This window comes from Mytilus trossulus, chromosome 10 (genome assembly GCF_036588685.1).
Source record: "Mytilus trossulus isolate FHL-02 chromosome 10, PNRI_Mtr1.1.1.hap1, whole genome shotgun sequence".
NCBI lineage: Eukaryota > Metazoa > Mollusca > Bivalvia > Mytilida > Mytilidae > Mytilus > Mytilus trossulus.
Window position 1 is genome coordinate 68,071,594 of NC_086382.1, and position 18,491 is coordinate 68,090,084.

The 18,491-nt window shown below is 32.4% G+C and overlaps 1 protein-coding gene across 1 annotated transcript; it reads left to right on the forward strand.

Annotated features, from left to right (window-relative positions):
* Positions 1-338: 338 nt before the first annotated feature.
* LOC134686531 (2'-5'-oligoadenylate synthase 1A-like) lies at positions 339-11,057 on the forward strand. Its single transcript, XM_063546197.1, has 7 exons — positions 339-417; positions 5,135-5,204; positions 5,641-5,832; positions 8,066-8,330; positions 9,243-9,412; positions 9,962-10,140; positions 10,665-11,057. The coding sequence occupies exons 3-7, from the start codon at positions 5,788-5,790 to the stop codon at positions 10,825-10,827; spliced, it is 822 nt and encodes a 273-aa protein (XP_063402267.1). The 5' UTR covers positions 339-417; positions 5,135-5,204; positions 5,641-5,787; the 3' UTR covers positions 10,828-11,057.
* Positions 11,058-18,491: the final 7,434 nt, after the last annotated feature.

The following is an 18,491-nucleotide window of genomic DNA, read 5'->3' on the forward strand; positions in this document are numbered from 1 at the left end:
GGACAGGCGCAAAAATGCGGCGGGGTTAAACATGTTTATGAGATCTCAACCCTCCCCCTATACCTCTAGCCAATGTAGAAAAGTAAACGCATAACAATACGTACATTTAAAATTCAATTCAAGAGAAGTCCGAGTCTGATGTCAGCAGATGTAACCAAAGAAAATAAACAAAATGACAATCATACATAAATAACAACATACTACTAGCAGTTAACTGACATGCCAGCTACAGACTTCAATTAAACTGATTTAAAGATTATGATTTCATCATATGAATATCAGGCACAATCCTTTCCGTTAGGGGTTTAGTATCATACATGATAAATATGTAACGAAAGTGAAACTGAATATAGTTTTCAGAAAATATGAATCTATTTATAGCTGTAGGTATATTGTACAGGTAACACGTCATGTCAGGTAAGAAAATACTTACATTAATTTTGTTTATGTTTATATCTTGTTGTGTAACCCTTGGTTGTTATTTAGGTCATCGCAATAGTTTAATAGACTCGTTTACCATGTTTATTCAACATCTCCGTTTATTCATATTATATTTGTACAATTAGCATGGCAAGATATGCAGATATGTAGCTCCTCATTCAAGCATGTATTACCGTATATTTTATGGAATTATCAACTCTCCCATAATAGTGGAAACCAACGGTTTTAGAGATAACCATAGTGTAATTATGGTATCAATCCTGTAGTAGCGCACGCAAGAACAATGTTGAAATATTTTGCAATAAAAAAAGTTTTTAATTTCTGCTAGCTGTTCTGAGGGGGATAGGAGGGGTTCTGATCCCGAAATCGCGGGCTTAAAAACACAATATCTCGAAATGCCGGGCTTAAAATAACGGCGAAATCCCGAGGTCACGAAATTCGAATAAAGAATTCCCGGATCCCGAAAGGGTCAATCCCAAGCTTAAAAACACCCGATCCCGGAGTCCCGATAAAGGTCCTATCCCCCCCCCCCCTCTGTTCTATTTTAGTGTGAACTACATTGTGCTGTGTATCAATCAATGAACCAGACAAAAGTATGTTTTAGTGTATGTGTTTCAAAATCGATTATGCAATTACGATCAATTACATTCCTTTAAACTTTAATTTGAATAAGTACAGTATGTGGTTCTTACTGGTATATCATCACTTCATATATTGTACGCGTTGAAAACCACTCGTTATAATTACTTTATGCATTATTGAAGTTTTGATTTATCGAAGATTGAAAATAAACTCATCATAGAAACCAGGATTAAAATTTCATATTTACGCCAGACGCGTGTTTCGTCTGCAAAAGACTCATCAGTGGCGCTCGAATCCAAAATGTTGAAAAGCAAACTTACATGTAATTTAGAAGAGGACTTCCAAAATCAGTTTTTTTTTTACAAATTCTAGTGTATTTGCGTATTTAAAGAAACATTATAAGCTATTCACAGCTACATTGAGTAATGTATAAAGCTGTTGCATTAAATAATTATACCAGTTACACCCTGCATTAAAAGCTCAACTGTGGTTACTGTAGCTGTCATATAATTAATAAATACATCCGTGGAAGATATAGATTAAAACTTAAAAGTCACTGCAAATGCTACAGAAAAAATAGTAGATAAGATATAAATTAAAAGTCAATGTGACTACAACAGCTGACGACTTTACAAGAGAGATAGCTACTGATCATTTGTCGAACAATAAACGTGCAGTATCTTAGTGCAGTATTGATCTGATTTTACACTTAATATTCTAAAATGTATTATACAAATATATTTTGAGAATGGAAATGTGGAATCATGTGTCAAGAAGACAACAACCCGATCAAAGAGTTTTAACCGATATAAACATAAAAAAGATAAAAACAATTATATATAAGATAATATAAATTATAAATAAAAGTATTATAAAATAAGACAACAAAAATGCTTCAAACGTGTACTTATGATAAAATTCACGAATCGACCCATTATTGGAGTTCTTGCCTAAAATTTATATTTTTTACTAATTTTCTTGTTTTGCTTATTATTTGGAAAACTGTAATAAATGTACATTAAACACAATAGAAAAAATAGAAAAAAGATGTACAGAAATACTGACTTGAATGGTTGTCTCTTTGGCACATTCCCATTTCTATTCTCAATTTTATCCTTGTCTATTATAAGAAGTAATTGTCCTGAAAGTGTCAGAATACATCATCATATTAGCGAGTGGTTGAAGTATTAAACATTTTTAATAACATCGAATGCGTAAAGGTGAGAATTGGTTTTGGCGTAAAAGCACTATATGTTTCTTTTATTTATAATATCAACAAAAAGTGTTTCATCTAGAACAGACCTGTTTGATTAACTTATAATATATAGCTATATTCATAAGTATGTATAAATCAGTGACGACTCTACAACAAACTTTTTCCATCGGATCACCAGCAATGAAAATACATTCTGTATATATAATGTCTTAACATCAGCCCAACATTGTTAGAGCAAATTTTGTTCTTTCCTCGCTGGGATTCGCACTCATGCTTCTGAGATATCATGGAACCAAATATGAAGGTCAATATATGGTCTTCAATCATTTATTTCAAGCGACTGTAGATCTTTTGTGACTAGATTTAACAGAAGCTAATAATATACGTAATAAACAACACTCATTTGCGTTAAGGACAATAGTATTATATAAGTTTTAACCGTTTTCGCCCTGTTTTGTACGAAATTGGAAAATAATACGTTTAGGTGCGACAGAAGCTTCCGGAATTTACTTTCACTAGCAATGCCGAACCCTTCCGTACAATATAAAGACTAAAACATTTCAGAACTGGAAAACTTGACATAAATATGACCAAACAGTGCATTCATTTAAGGTCCACATTGCTGAAAGCAGTTGAAACCTACGTTTCTTAAAATTTATTGATTTTAAAACGGGAAATTTCAGAAAGGTATCTTATAAATCATGGCAGAACCAAGGTACTCTATACTCAAAACGAGCTAATGGCCACGTCGGGAACTAATAGTCCGCCGGTTACTATATCAGTATCGAACCAGTGCTAGAAAATAAATACATTCTTATAAATTTGTTGCGTCCGAAGCACATAGAAAATCAGTAGAGTATGTTGTTATAAGTTATGAATTCCAGTGTATTTTCCACGATGTTAACTGAAGAAGTAAGTTACACGTGATTATATATCTTTCGACTGATTTTTATCATTCAAACTGATTTAATTTGAAAACGAGTGCAAGGACCCCTATTTTTTAAAACGACATTTTGTTTCATTTTGCAGGGAGATTATACGGGGCGCCGAATGGGACTCTTGTGGTTTTGTACTCAAAATTCAATTTTGTACGGACAAAAGTGACTTTTGTTCAACAAAAATGAGTTCAGTTTAACAAAATTTGTATCATACTACTAATTTAAAATTTTGTCATACAAAATTATCTATCAGCGGACAAAAGTCACTTTTGTTATGACAAAATTCATTTTTGTTACACAGACTTGACTTTTGTTACCTAATTTGAAAATTGGGCGACAAAAGTGAATTTTGTATTCAAATTAGTTTAGTTTGGTTTCTGTGAACTAATTTGCATACAAAATCGACTTTTGTTACACAAAATTGACTTTTGTGAGACAAAATTGACAAAATTGACTTTTGTCTCAACAAAATTGACAAAATTGACTTTTGTCTCAACAAAATTGACAAAATTGACTTTTGTCTCAACAAAATTGACCAATGTGAGACAAAATTGACTTTTGTCTCAACAAAATTGACAAAATTGAATTTTGTCTCAACAAAATTGACAAAATTGAATTTTGTCTCAACAAAATTGATTTTTGTCTCACGAAAGTCAATTTTGTCTCACGAAAGTCAATTTTGTCTCATAAAAGTCAATTTTGTTGTTATTTTGTGGTCACAAAAATGAATTTTGTCGTCACAAAATTGACTTTTGTCTCAACAAAATTGACAAAATTGACTTGTCTCAACAAAATTAACAAAATTGACTTTTGTCTCAACCAAATTGATTTTTGTCTCAACAAAATTGACAAAAGTGACTTTTGTCTCAACAAAATTAACAAAATTGACTTTTGTCTCAACAAAATTGACTTTTGTCTCAACAAAATTGACTTTTGTCTCAACAAAATTGACAAAATTGACTTTTGTCTCAACAAAATTAACAAAATTGACTTTTGTCTCAACAAAATTGACAAAAGTGACTTTTGTCTCAACAAAATTGATGTGTAAAATTGAATTTTGTCTCACAAAAATAAATTTTGTCTCACAAAAGTCAATTTTGTCTCACAAAAGTCAATTTTGTCTCACAAAATTGAATCTTACCGCACACAATTGACTTTTGTGATTTAATTTCCATATCAGGTAACAAAAGTTAATTTTGTATGCAAATATGTTTATATTTGCATACTTTTAGACAAAATTGACTTTTGTCATGACAAATATGAATTTTGTCTACAAAAATGAATTTTGTCATGACAAAAATGAATTTTGTCTACACAAATGAATTTTGTCTACACAAATGAATTTTGTCATCACAAAATTGAAGTTCTCACAAAACAAGTCTGTAGCACATAGTTTTGTAAGACAAAAATGATTTTGTTATGACAGAATTGAATTTTGTACAAAACCACAAGAGTCCCATTCGGCGCCCCGTAAGATTATGCGAACCAAATTTTACTTAAACTATAAATAGTGCAATTTTTTTATGTTGATAAATATACAGCAAAAAAATACGTTTTTTTCTCAATTGATAACCATTTGATAGAATATAATTTAATTCTGAATAAATAATGCATATTTTTTTAGGATACTTATAAAATACAGAAATTACAAATTATTTAACAAAAACTAATTTGTGTTTATCTTTTAAAAAAAAAGTTATGGCTTTTTTTCGAAAGTGAAAATACGGCCACAAATCCGAATTTTGAGCAAATATGGCCACAAATCCGAATTTTGAGCAAATATACAAAATTTCGACCTCATTTATACACTCAAAGATTAGCACATGAAGGTATATCTTTTATTACATATTTGATTTAATCAGGCAAATAATAGCCTATATGGAAATTTTCATCAAACTGTTAATACATGATCACAACTGTATCGTATGCCATTAAGCAGTTTGTCCTTCGATTTCAGGATATTTGTTCTTGTGTTTGTGTTTTCTTGTTTGTCGATTACGTCGTCAGATCTTTACCATGGGCCTGAGGTAAATATTTTGTCAAAGTAAATGACTTCACATTTTATTGTTTCTCATAGGATAATAGCATAAAATTAGGCAATCTTCTTTTGTAACACTTTACCGCGCGAAAAGGTAGGAAATTAAATATTTAATTTAGATTATTTGATATGAAACAGCTTACATCTACTGAAAGAAAAAGAATGACAAAGAGAAAACCCATTACAATAATAAAGATAATAAAAATCACACGAACATACATGTATGATAATCATTTTAACGGTATGAACAATCAATTAAGTAAAAATTAGCAAACTGTCAAAGTAAATGCATGTAAAACCGTTAAATGTATTGACCAAATACTAGAACATAGAGATGGCTCAACAAGTCGTCTATAAAAAAAATATATGTTTTCTATTGATACCAACTGGTTATGCTAATTTATTATGGTATAATTCATTGAAAGACGGCTGATTCTCATAAAGTTGATAAAGATGATTTTGTTGGGAGACATCATGGTGAATCTCTGGCAAAGTTCATAACCAGAATTGTCGATCCGAAGAAGGATTATCTGCTTTTATGTGGGAAGACCATAGACAAAGTAGCTGAGTTGATGAGAAGCAAACTGGTACCCCAAAAAGTAGCCGCAACGATCAAGGTAGGCAAGGACTGTTTATAACGTTACATATTTTATTGTTTTTTTTTGTGTTAAAAAATTGTCAATCAGATGTATTTTGATTATGTTTTTCCTCATTTGGTCATTGTAGGGTCGTTATGGTATATATATCTTACATTCACCCGTATGTAGTAAAAGACAGCTGGTTAAAATAAACTGGCAAAAAGCAAGTGACAGAAAATATTTAGGCGATATGATTAGATTTACACAAAGTATGAATGCTTTCACGACATCAACTATTTTGAATAAGAAAAAGATATTATGAGTGCTAAGAAGAAAAGCATGACTGTTATGCGTGAGAGATGTTGTTTTGAACGATAAGAGAGATGGAGTGAATGCTAAACGATAAGAGAGCCGTAATGTATGGTTAGTGCATCAGACTACTAACACAAAGGTTCCTGGTTCGATTCTTGTTCCAGGATGAAATTTTCGGAACGGGACGATAAATGGCTGACCCGTGTTAAGAGAGACCCATATCTCTTGCATATATAAGACACCCTTTTAGATTTCGAAAAAGAGCAGGCTAATGCCGCTACAAGGCAGCATTCGCACTCGCAAAGTGGAATGGGGGGAAATATAAGTTGTAAACTTTCTTTCCAATCCGCTATAAATAAATATGTTTAGTATTAACGGAGATGGCCTGAATGCTCAGAGAGATAAAAATGAATGATCAGAGGATCAGAGAGATGGCATGACGACTGATCAGAGAGATTGAATGAATGATCAGAGAGATTGAATGAATGATCAGAGAGATTGAATGAATGATCAGAGAGATTGAATGAATGATCAGAGAGATGGAATGAATGATCAGATTGATAGAATGAATGATCATATAGGTGGAATGAATGATCAGAGAGATGGAATGAATGATCAGAGAGGTGGAATGAATGATCAGAGAGATGGAATGAATGATCAGAGGGATGGAATGAATGATCTGAGAGGTGAAATGAATGATCAGAGAGATGAAATGAATGATCAGAGAGGTGAAATGAATGATCAGAGAGTTGAAATGAATGATCAGAGAAATGGAATGAATGATCAGAGAGGTGGAATGAATGATCAGAGAGATTTAATGAATGATCAGAGAGATGGAATGAATGATCAGAGAGATGGAATGAATGATCAGAGGGATGGAATGAATAATCAGAGAGATAGAATGAATGGTCAGAGAGAGAATGAATTATAAGAGAGGTGGAAATCATTGATCAGAGAGATGTAATGAAAGATCAGAGAGGTTGAATGAATGATCAGAGAGATAGCATGAATGGTCAGAGAAGTGGCATGAATGATCAGAGAAGTTTAATGAATGATCAGAGAGATGGAGTGAATTACAAGAGAGATAGAATGAATGTTCAGAGAGAGAATGAATTATTAAAGAGGTGGAAATCATTGATCAGAGAGATGGAATGAAAGATCAAAGAGGTTGAATGAATGATCAGAGAGATAGCATGAATGGTCAGAGAAGTGGCATGAATGATCAGAGAGATGGAGTGAATTATCAGAGAGATAGAATGAATAATCAGAGAGATGGAATGAATTATTAGAGAGGTGGAAATCATTGATCAGAGAGACGGAATGAAAGATCAGAGAGATGGAGTAAATGATCAGAGAGATAGAATGAATAATCAGAGAGATGGAATGAATTATTAGAGAGGCGGAAATCATTGATCAGAGAGATGGAATGAATATCAGAGAGGTTGAATAAATTATCAGAGAGATTGAGTGAATTATCAGAGAGGTGGAATGAATTATCAGAGAGGTGGAATGAATGATCAGAGAGGTGGAAATCATTGATCAGAGAGATGGAATGAATGTTCAGAGAGGTGGAATGAAGTCCAGAGAGATGGAATGAATGATCAAAGAGATGGGATGAATTCTTAGAGAGATGATATCGATGCTTAAAGAGATTACAGTGCTGCTAGGAAAGATGGTACAATTGCAGAGAGAGATGGTTTGAATGCTAATAGAGCATGCATGCTAAGATGAGGTTGTACGAATTTTAAGAGAAATGGCATGAATGCTGAATGAGACATTTTGAATATTAAGAGAAAAGTATGAATGCTAAGAGAGGTGGTTGAATGCTACGAGATGTGGTATGAGTGTTAAGAAATGCAGTATTATATGAGATGCTGGTCTGATAAGTTATCACCTTTATCCGATAAAACTATCCAATTTTGTTAATGTACAGTATCAACTCTTCCGTATATTCCTACAGGGAGGCTCCCTTGGAAAGGGTACTGCAGTAAAACAGATGGCCGATGCAGATCTGCTTTTTCCATTAGGAGGTATTAGTTCTGTAAAAGACCTTAGAGAAAAATTACCAGAAATCCTCAAAACATTGCAATCAGCTTTAGACCGTTCTGGACACAAAGTCACTTCGATTAAGAAAACTCCATTTACAATACAGTTCCAGATTTCAATAGATGGAATTTTACAAGATGTTGATCTCCTGCCAATAGTAGATCTAGGAATACAGCATCGTAAGTTCTCTAAAATAGTAGATTTACTGCTCGGATTGAAAGATATTCCAATCAAAAAATCCAAGAATACAGCATTCTATAAGTTCTTCCAATAGTAGTACTAGAAATAAGAAATCGTTAGTTCTTCCAAAAATAAATAGATTTAGTAATTTATGCATTGGTAGTCTCTTCCCATTGTAGATCCAGAATTAAAACGTCGCAAGTTTTATGAAGGGGCTTTAATTTTCTTTATGGTCACTCAGACCATTGCACATGCCGTTTTTAAATACAACAATCTTAAGGAACTTAGCACTTATCATAACTAATGATGACATAGTATAAATGTTATCTACTTCAATTTAAAAAACTTATTTTTCTATTGTTACTTTGATCTAAGAAAAATAAAGGATGGTAGAACAAAAATTACTTAGAGACATTTAATCCCGTTACGAAACTCTTTGACTTGAATGAATGTGGGCTTTTAATTAATCATTATCCGTTTTACCCTTTGAATGAATCTTATTAGTCATAAGAGACCTAATAGTAGAAATCAGAATTGGTTTTTAGATTATAAACACGGTTTTATATTTTCACGAGATATTTACATCGTGCTTTGGGTGAGCACTTTCAGTATAGTTAATATACCCGTCGCAAACAACTGGGGGACTATGTTTCAATTAAATGAAAAGGATATCCCACATTGGTCTGTTTCTGTTGTTTTCTGTTGTTCAAATTTTATTTCGGACATTTAATATTTTTGTAACATGTTTGATAATAAATATAATAGTAGTTGATCCCATGTATCTTTAAGGCCAGATTGGTAGGTATATGTGTTTTATCAAAAATTTATGAATACTAATCATGTTCATCTTAATAAAAATGTTATTTAGATGCAAAACTTTATTCTGACATTGTCATTTGTTTTCTCAAAAGCAACAAAGGAGAATCTTAAAACAATATACACAGAAATGAAAAAGAACGAAAATCTGCGAGATTACTACATGAAATGTTTGTCCTTTCTGCAAGTAAACTTTGTCAAACAGCAGCCACCAAAAGTCAAATCTGTCATACGATTGCTTAAATATTGGATCAAAACAAAACAGGTAAATTCTGAAATATAAAAATATTATGATTATTGTTGTATTCTATTAATCTGTGAATGAAACCAAACTCTACAAAGTTCAACATACATTTGTTTAAAATATTATGTATTGGCTGAATCATATGATTAGCCCTTATTCACCATGCACTAGGTAATTTGTAGATTTGCAAAAAGCACTTAACACATAAGCATGCACACACAACTGATTACATATTATTGAACAAATTATACATTTAATTAAAGTAGAACTTATAAATCTACTCGCCCAAGTGTTTCTTTCTTTATCATAAATCTTGTTTTGTAAAAAATGGAAAGTCTTTGTCCATTTTAAAATATAAATTAGATATTTCAAGATTATTTTACCAAATAAATTATTCCGGCTCAGAATACAGTCTGCCTGCTATACGATTCGTCGGTGTTTATTCTAGAGAATGACTGTTCTTTATTCCTTTTATTCCTGTAACATGGACGCAACCAATATGTTTATGGAATGATATTTCAGAAAGCAAATTTTTGTTTACATTGCTTTGCTTATAACATCTAATTTTAGCACAAACTTAAATCGTACGGAGCGGAACTGTTAGTAATAAAGGCTTATGAGGACCTGGGATCTCCGTCATCTATCAGGGAAGAAGATCTGGCCATCAACGTGTTTGGGAAACTGACAGATCTGAGGTCACTTAAAGTATCATGGAATCAATATTTTGATCCAAAGAATTTTAATGTTCCGTAAGTTTTCATTAGTTATCGTGTTAGTGAAAGGTTTATATGTTTTGTGATTGATTTGTTTTGCAAAGTTGATACTTGGATGCCACTAATACAGTTCATCCCTTTTCTTGGTTTCGTTCGTGTTTTATTTACTGGAAACTGGTTTCGCAGTTCGTGTGATTGTGTGTTTTTCTACTTTTGTCATATGTTTTATCCTACCCTTTTCAGTTTTCATCGACTAATGTTTGTTCCTCATAATATTTCTGTTGTATCCTCTCCAATATATGTCTAGAACATAACTATTTTTATTCTGTTTTTATAAACGATCGATCATATTTGTCATAAACATGTAGATATTTCTTGTGGTTTGCTTCGTACAAAAAATTCACGGCAAATCTGACTGGGTATACATGTTGTATAAGTTCACAATATTTAATTTTAAATTTTCTTTGAATTTATTCCTCAAGTGTCTTTTGAAATACATTATTCAAATACCGGTTTACGTAGGTAGTAAAACATAATTTGTCTTCTCGCATGTATTTCAGGTCTGCACCCTATATATTGGACCCTGCATGTCCTTATCACAATCTGATTCGCCAAAAGTCCGGAGGGATTGATGACAAATACGTCCATCTTGAAAGAGATGCAAAGAAAATACTCAATGTTTTAAAGGACCAAGATTACAGATCTAAACGTGGTGAACTTTGACTTTTTGATAATGTCATAATTGATGTTCAAAATATTATTTATATTGTTTCCCTTACAGTTTGGGTTCATATTTCGAAGTTGTCAATACATGGCTTTGTTCTGTTACGTCTTTGTATACTAGTATTCTATTTTAATAATAAGTTTAAAACACCTATTGTCTATAAATAGCTTTATAATGGAGTTATCTGAATTTGTTTAGTTTGTTAAAATTTTCATTCAAGTATTAAAACCGGTTCTATCTGTTCTGTTAAACAATTTGTTCGTTGTCATTTCTGTTAAGCCAATGGCGTTAATTTCAATTATATATTATATACCAGAACGCGTTTTTTAAGTCAAAGGTTTCAAGGAAAAAAGTGCACTCCATACACTTTTATGGATGTAAATGGTTTGTTTTGTTGCCTTTTATAGACATACTCTCCAAATGAAATCAACTAAACCAAATCACAGATGTTCAAATCACATAAATATAATAAGCAGAAAAACCAATGTAAAATACAAAAACTTAGGAATTACATAAGCACGAAACAAATTCGAAAACATGTGTTTCGACAGGGTATGCGTTTCCTGGTATGCCTGCATCAATTGTCATGTATATTTATAGATAGATAATCTATATTGTTCACATATTGAAACAAACGAAACAATTTGGATTAAAGGGTCATAAATTAAGATTTGGACACAAACAAAATTGGTTGTTGTTGTTTCAAACATCAGTAAAAGCGACGTAAATAGACAATATTTTAGTACTAACTGTACATTTGGCCGAAGTTTTTCATAAGAAACAGAAAAGCATCGTTGATGGATTGTTGACTATCAAATTAGTTAATTAACTCATTTTGAATCAGAATTCATAAAGCCGTTAATTTAACCTTTACTCGATATAGATTGTGTTTGTACTTGGATCAGCATGTTTATTCATTGAATAGAAGACATGAAACAGGTAGCGTTATGATATGATTGCTGATGAGACAACTATCCACCAGCGTTAACATCAAGTTGCAGTTAGCAATTATAGGCTACTGTTCTATAAAGCGCCGTTCGGATCATATTTATGTTGTTACATGTACGCTAGAGGCATGCGTAGCAGGTCGTTGACATAACACTTTCACCTCCCAAAGAGTTACACGCACTCGTTTGTACGCATACCCGGCAGTTCCCGACAGAAAAACTTATTCTTCTGTTGCAAGTAGTGTGAGTTAATGGAGATACTGAATTCACACAGATAATCCATTATTGCGGGAAGGGATTACAGGAATACTGTTACGGTTAGCTGCAAAAACAAATAGTTACACCTACCTGCAGGAACGTGAACAAAGTATTACATGTACCTCTACCGCACGACAACGGTCTGTTACGATTTCCTTTAGCTTACATCTAACAAAATTAGACTGGTCGGACTTTAACAAGGAAACAAACATATATAGTTGGCTATAAAAGGTAAAACTTGAAAAATAATGAAACAATGGAAACGAAAAACAGTTTATTGCTTAATAAAAAAAAACAAACGGGAACTATCATCCCTGCATTGCATATGATTCACACCGCTTCTACAATAGGTAGTTTCAGAAAAAAATAAAAGTAATGCAGTTTCAACTGCTGATAAAATTGATGTTTTTCCATTAGAAAGAGGTTTTTTGGATCACTTGGAAGACCCAAAATGTTACGTTGAAAATTTGGTATAAAATGATAAATAAGCTCATCATAGATACCAGGATCAAATTTTGTAAAGTACAGTGATTTTTAGGAAAATCTGATTCTTCAGCTTTGGCTGTAATCTGAAAGGAACCTATACGTGTTTTATTCCCTACTTCAATTATCAAGCCGTTTATGTAATGTGATTTAAAAACGATGTTATGTGTAGCTTTCATCTGCGGAAATAACAACATACTTTTCATGAAGGTAGAACAGGTGGTTTGCAACACAGGGATCTTTAAAGATTTAAGTAGCATGTGGCTTCATTGTCACATTCATTTTTTAAATCTGCTTTGACTAAATAGCTTTTATCCATTCTACAACGTATCTACGTCTTCAGTTTTGCGTTGAACCCATTACCTGACAAAACACGTGACTGAATCCAACAGCATTTTGAAGTTGCATTACCAATTGGTCGATTTAGTCTCACGATAGTTGAGGCATTTGTATAACATATTTAGCATGAAGTGTTATGGACAATAGTTAAAATACAATAAATGTTTATGTCACCAGAAATTATGTGGCGGGTCATATAAATAAACGTGTGAGTATATTCAAAAATCAAATATAAGAATTTCAGTCAGATTGGAGAACATCTATTTGACAATTTATTATCCTTTAACATTATTAATTCGTTTAACATGCTTAGGCCTCAAAGTGAATCAAAAGCATTCCAATTTACAAAACATCTAAAACCGTGTTTTTTTTTATTATTCATGCGTTAATTAATATCAGACTATATACAAGTATTAAAGGCAAAATACACCTAACGGACATTTAAACTCATTAGATAACAGACTGTCTACGCCATTACTTAATACCAACAGACAAACAACAGAACACGAAAACACAGTGTATAAAACTTGACATTGAACAACCGGAGCCCCACCAAAATAGTGTGAGTATGTCTCAGGGCCTTTGGAAGAGTATACAGATCCTGCTTCCCATGAGGCACCGTCATTTCTATGTAGCAACATTCCAGCAGCGTTTGCATACAGAGTAAATATCTCCCAATAAAACGATATTCACGGGCTTTTATTTCCTTGAAAGACAGTTGCTGCTCACAAGGAAGCTTTTAAAGCAAGAGTTCAAAATAATTAATTTGAAATCATCCCTTCCAAAATTTTACCGACACCATTACGAGTTGGTTGACTGTTATTGAATAACTGTTTTGACAGATGCTATCGGATATGTTCCTCATGTCGTAACGACAACGACAATCCCATTCCCTTTTCAAAAATGTTACTACAGGATTTGTAATAATATGAGTAACATGACGGGTGTAACAGGTCGAACAGGATCTGCTTACCCTTCCGGAGCACACGATGCCCCCCGTCTTTGCCGTGGGTTCCTGTTGCTTAGTCTTTAGATTTCTTTGTTGTGTGGCGTGCATATTTATTTGTCTGTTTGTCTTTTTTCTTTTTTAGCCAGGGTGACATTGTCAGTTTATTTTTGATCTTTAAGTTTGACTGTTCCTCTGGTATCTTTCGCCCCTTCTTTAATTAAAGCAATGCATTTTAATATAATCCTTTAGTTAGCTTGATCAAGTATATGTACGTGTTTAATCCATTCATTTGGAAAAGAAATAATTGAAAACATGTAGCTGTTAGTAAAGGTAACAGTAGTATATCGGTGTTCAAAAGTCATAAATCGATTGAAAGAAGACAAATCCGGGTTCCAAACTATCATCGTAAGAATCACATCAACTATAAGAGGAAAAGATCAAAACAACAGAAACACTAATAACAGTGCAACAAAAACAAACGAGAATGCAACTTACATAGAAACGAACTATTAGATAAAAACTGCCATATGCTAGACTTGTTACAGGTCAGTCTCAGAAAAATTGTAGTTTGAGCCTCGCGATGTATGGCAATGTTAAATTTACTGCGAAAATGAAGTAATTACATGACAGCAATACAGTTCAAACAACTGCAAGAACAGTCTGAACATACAAATATATATTAATAAATAACAGAAGTGTATATTTCGACATGTTAACCACAGAAAAACAACAAATGACTGACAGTACACAAAGCAGCATAATAGAATTACAAACTATGAGTCACACGTTTTTATCAACGCCACAAAAAATGACGCCATAGGTAAATTTCAAAAAATTTGGCAGAAATCGAAATTACAAGAATATAATTGTGTAATTAATTGTATTATCTTACTATGTCGTTCTTCTAATCACACTGTAAAGAAATAAATACTGTAAATATAGTTGCTTTAAAATAAATTCATAAATGAACTGGGTGATTAATTATGTGTATCGTTACATACGAATATCAAATAGAATTAGAATTATAACTACAAAAATGTACACACCATAAGACATAAAAGATCAGAATTACAAACAAAACATTCTTACTAAATACATGAATGCTGGATAAACAAAAGAGTTACGTCGTGTAGCAATGCGAATTCGTACTCAGCAAAACAGTTATATTCGGGAATAGGTCACGTTCGGTACCTGAATGGCCAGACGATATAAATGGTAAACCACAGTCTAAAACGTGGTAAAATTGTCTTAAGTTAGTTAAGACACAGACATATCGTATAGACCACCATATCGTGATTTCTGGAATAGTTTCTGCTAAGAAGCACACTCCTTTATGTGATATGTATAGTGTGAATATGTACGAGCATAATGTATCAACTGAGACATACGATGGAGCAAAGGGTATGTTACTGCTGAGAAATGGGAAATTGATATTTAGGAAATTGAAATCGTCCCATTGTCATTGATTTTAGTGGAAAGTCGTCAATCTGTGTAAATATTGAGGAAGATATCAAGGTATGAAGTAGTCCTTCTAGTATCAGTAGTATGTTGAGTTTGAAGTGCACTCGGATATAGGAGATGTTAGTACTGGTTGAAAAAATAAGCACGATAAGCATTAAATACTTAGAGATTGATTGTGGTTCTTTGTTCACGTAAGAAAATATAAATATCGAAAGTGGAACTGAAAGAAATTTCTAAAATAAGAAATCTATTCTTGAATACCTATTGATTCAAGTGACACGCCATGCCAGGTAAGAACACATGTACATTTGTATGTGTTTCCTATGGACAAAGCTTATTTGAGACCTTGGCAAATGCTTTGCATCTCTATTTATTCACATTAATATTATGTTTGTAAATATATGCGTAACTTCTCATTTACATGTGTAATGTACATAATATGATCAAAGATCAGTTATGTCATAACAGCAGAAACAATTGAACAACAATTGAACAAATTGTTTCAAATAAAATAAATAGTTATCATAGTGTCATATGATACCAGTGCTATGTAGGCGCATGGTTAACAGTTTTAAAAATATTTTGTAAGTTTTTGTTTCAAATACGTTAACGTAAATGGTCAGTGAAATGTTATCAAACGTTCGAAAATACAAGGTGAACATATTTGTTTGGAAGTAAATGTTTTATCTTTATAGAGTCAGGATATAAGGCCTATTTATGCATGTGTTATAAATCCAATGATTAAATCAAGATCGTGTTTGTGCACTGTATCAAAGGTTTAAGATAAACTCATCATAAATACCAGTATTGAAATTCTTCATTTACGCCAGACGCGCGTTTCGACTACAAATGACTCATTAGTGACGCTCGAATCAAAAAAGTTAATAAGGCATAAAACGTGCGATATCGACTGGCATTGAGGACCTAAATTCCTTAGCAAATATCGGTCAATGTGACTAAAACAGCTGACAACTTTGAAACATATAGCATACAAACAATATACACGAAGTGTTGATCTGACTATATCTTTAATATTTTAAAATATATTCACACTTATAAAACTTGGTTTGGTTGATAGTTTAAGGTTGATTGACGTTATGATGATATGTTAAGATTGCTACTTATATGTATATATATATGGTGTGGAGCAATGATTTAAAAAAGAGGGTCCTAGATAGCATAAGTTTATACTGATGCTAATAAAAAATGTATATGCATTTATCATTATTATAATTAGCTCAATAAGGGGAGCTGGACCACTTGCACCCCTAAATCCGTCTCTTTGTATCATATACAAAAAAAAACATATACTGGGCACTCAAAACAAATATTTCAAATTCACAAATCTTTGATGTTAGGTTATAAAGTTTCACAATTTTGTTTACATGGTAAAGGCCAATTTCGCAAGACGAGTTAATTCAATGATTCTTTTGTAAAGTTTCTTTTAATTTCATTCACACGAAGTTGTTTTTGACACAAATCTGTGTAATAAAGTTTAAAACAATTTTAAAAATAACTAGTTTAAAAATAAGGTACCCTTTTAGAACAGAAAAGAAGAAATGAAAGTCAGCGTCTCTATTCTGATCGGAATCTGAGGTTTAGTTTTGAAAACATATTTTACGAAACTTAAGACCTAGCCAAACAATAGTCTGTCCTATTGGTTAAGTGACAATAATGAGATGTGGTTTGATTGCCTGTTAGACAATCATCCACCAAAGTTCAAACGAAGTGCATGTGTTCAATTATCGGGAAACGTATTCAAGAACGAAACAAAACCCATACCGTATTGTCGGGTATAAAAGGCCCCGACATAAAAAAGGGACGAAAGATACCAGAAGGACAGTAAAAATCATAACAAGAAAATAAACTGACAACGCCATTACTAAAAATGAAAAAGACAGACAGACAAACAATAGAACACATGACACAACATAGAAACCTACAGAATAAGCAACACAAACCCCACCAAAAACTAGGGGTGATCTTCAGAGATCCGGAAGGGTAAGCAGATCCTGCTCCACATGTGTTGTAAAGACATAAAATGAATAATTGATAAAACATTTACGGCCTACTTTATATCACCTTTTTAACGAAAAACAAATACGACACACATAAAAAAATAACTTCCGACTCTTGGCAGACACATAAAGAATGTTTCGGGGTTAAAATTTTAATGAGCGCTCAAACCTCCACATACCTGGTGTAACAGCACAACATGTCTTAATCTAATATTTCAATTTTTTTTATATCGGATATCGATTCATATTTATGATATACTCTAGTGGCCTGGAACTATGTGGCATAATCTAGACATCAACTTATGCAAGATAGCACGAACCAGATGAATGCATATAATTAGTTACGAGAACAAAATAGCATACGAAATCAATGGTTACTCCAAATATACTAAGACAGAACACCAATCGTATTCACACAAAAAGGACGACTGTTTAATTTGTCGTAATTTCTAAACATTCAGCTGAACCAACATAACAAAAATACCGAACTGTACATGATTAGTGCTTATGGTGTCTAGAATAATCTTTCTGTCCATATAAAGGACAAAAGTATCGCCGCCATTTGAATTAATTAGAAAAATTGGAATAGGCAGGAACGTGTCTTTTTCTGTAGAATTAAAACCAAAAAAGATGAAAAAAAGTAAAAACGAATTTTGTTTGTTTGTATGTTTGTATGTCAAAAAATACGTATGGCTGTTATCAGGTTTATGGTTGGATTGTTGTCTCTTTGACACATTCCCCATTTATATTCTCAATTTCATACGATCTTCTGTATCAACATAAATTCAGTTGACTCCTTGTTATAGTGTTTTCCATTATTTAAGAATGTTTAACCAAATTTAATGTTGTTTGACGATTTATCAAAAATAAAAAAGATGAAAGATAGGAAGATAGTAAACACCAAAAATAATAAATAAAAATAAAAATAAAGATTTAAGATGCAAGACGATAATATTACTGAAGCCACAATTTACATATGATGAAATATGGTACATGTATGGTTGCAAATGAGACAACTATGTGAACCTATATATGCAAACGTACGTACATCGACTCATTATCAGAGTTCTTTAATTGCGCCTCTGTTGTCGTATATTCCTACTTTACTCTCATATCTTGAAATATATAATACATGTAGATGTAAAACTGACAAAAGTACTACCATGACGAAAATTATCATTAGGCTGATTATAAAAAGTAGTGCCTTT

Bases quoted from the DNA above. Each gene is read 5' to 3' on its own strand.
- LOC134686531 (XM_063546197.1), top strand. From the start codon at position 5,788: ATGAGAAGCAAACTGGTACCCCAAAAAGTAGCCGCAACGATCAAG. The intron at 5,833-8,065 runs GTAGGCAAGGAC...ATATTCCTACAG, and splicing joins AAGTAGCCGCAACGATCAAG to GGAGGCTCCCTTGGAAAGGG. The intron at 10,141-10,664 runs GTAAGTTTTCAT...CATGTATTTCAG, and splicing joins CCAAAGAATTTTAATGTTCC to GTCTGCACCCTATATATTGG.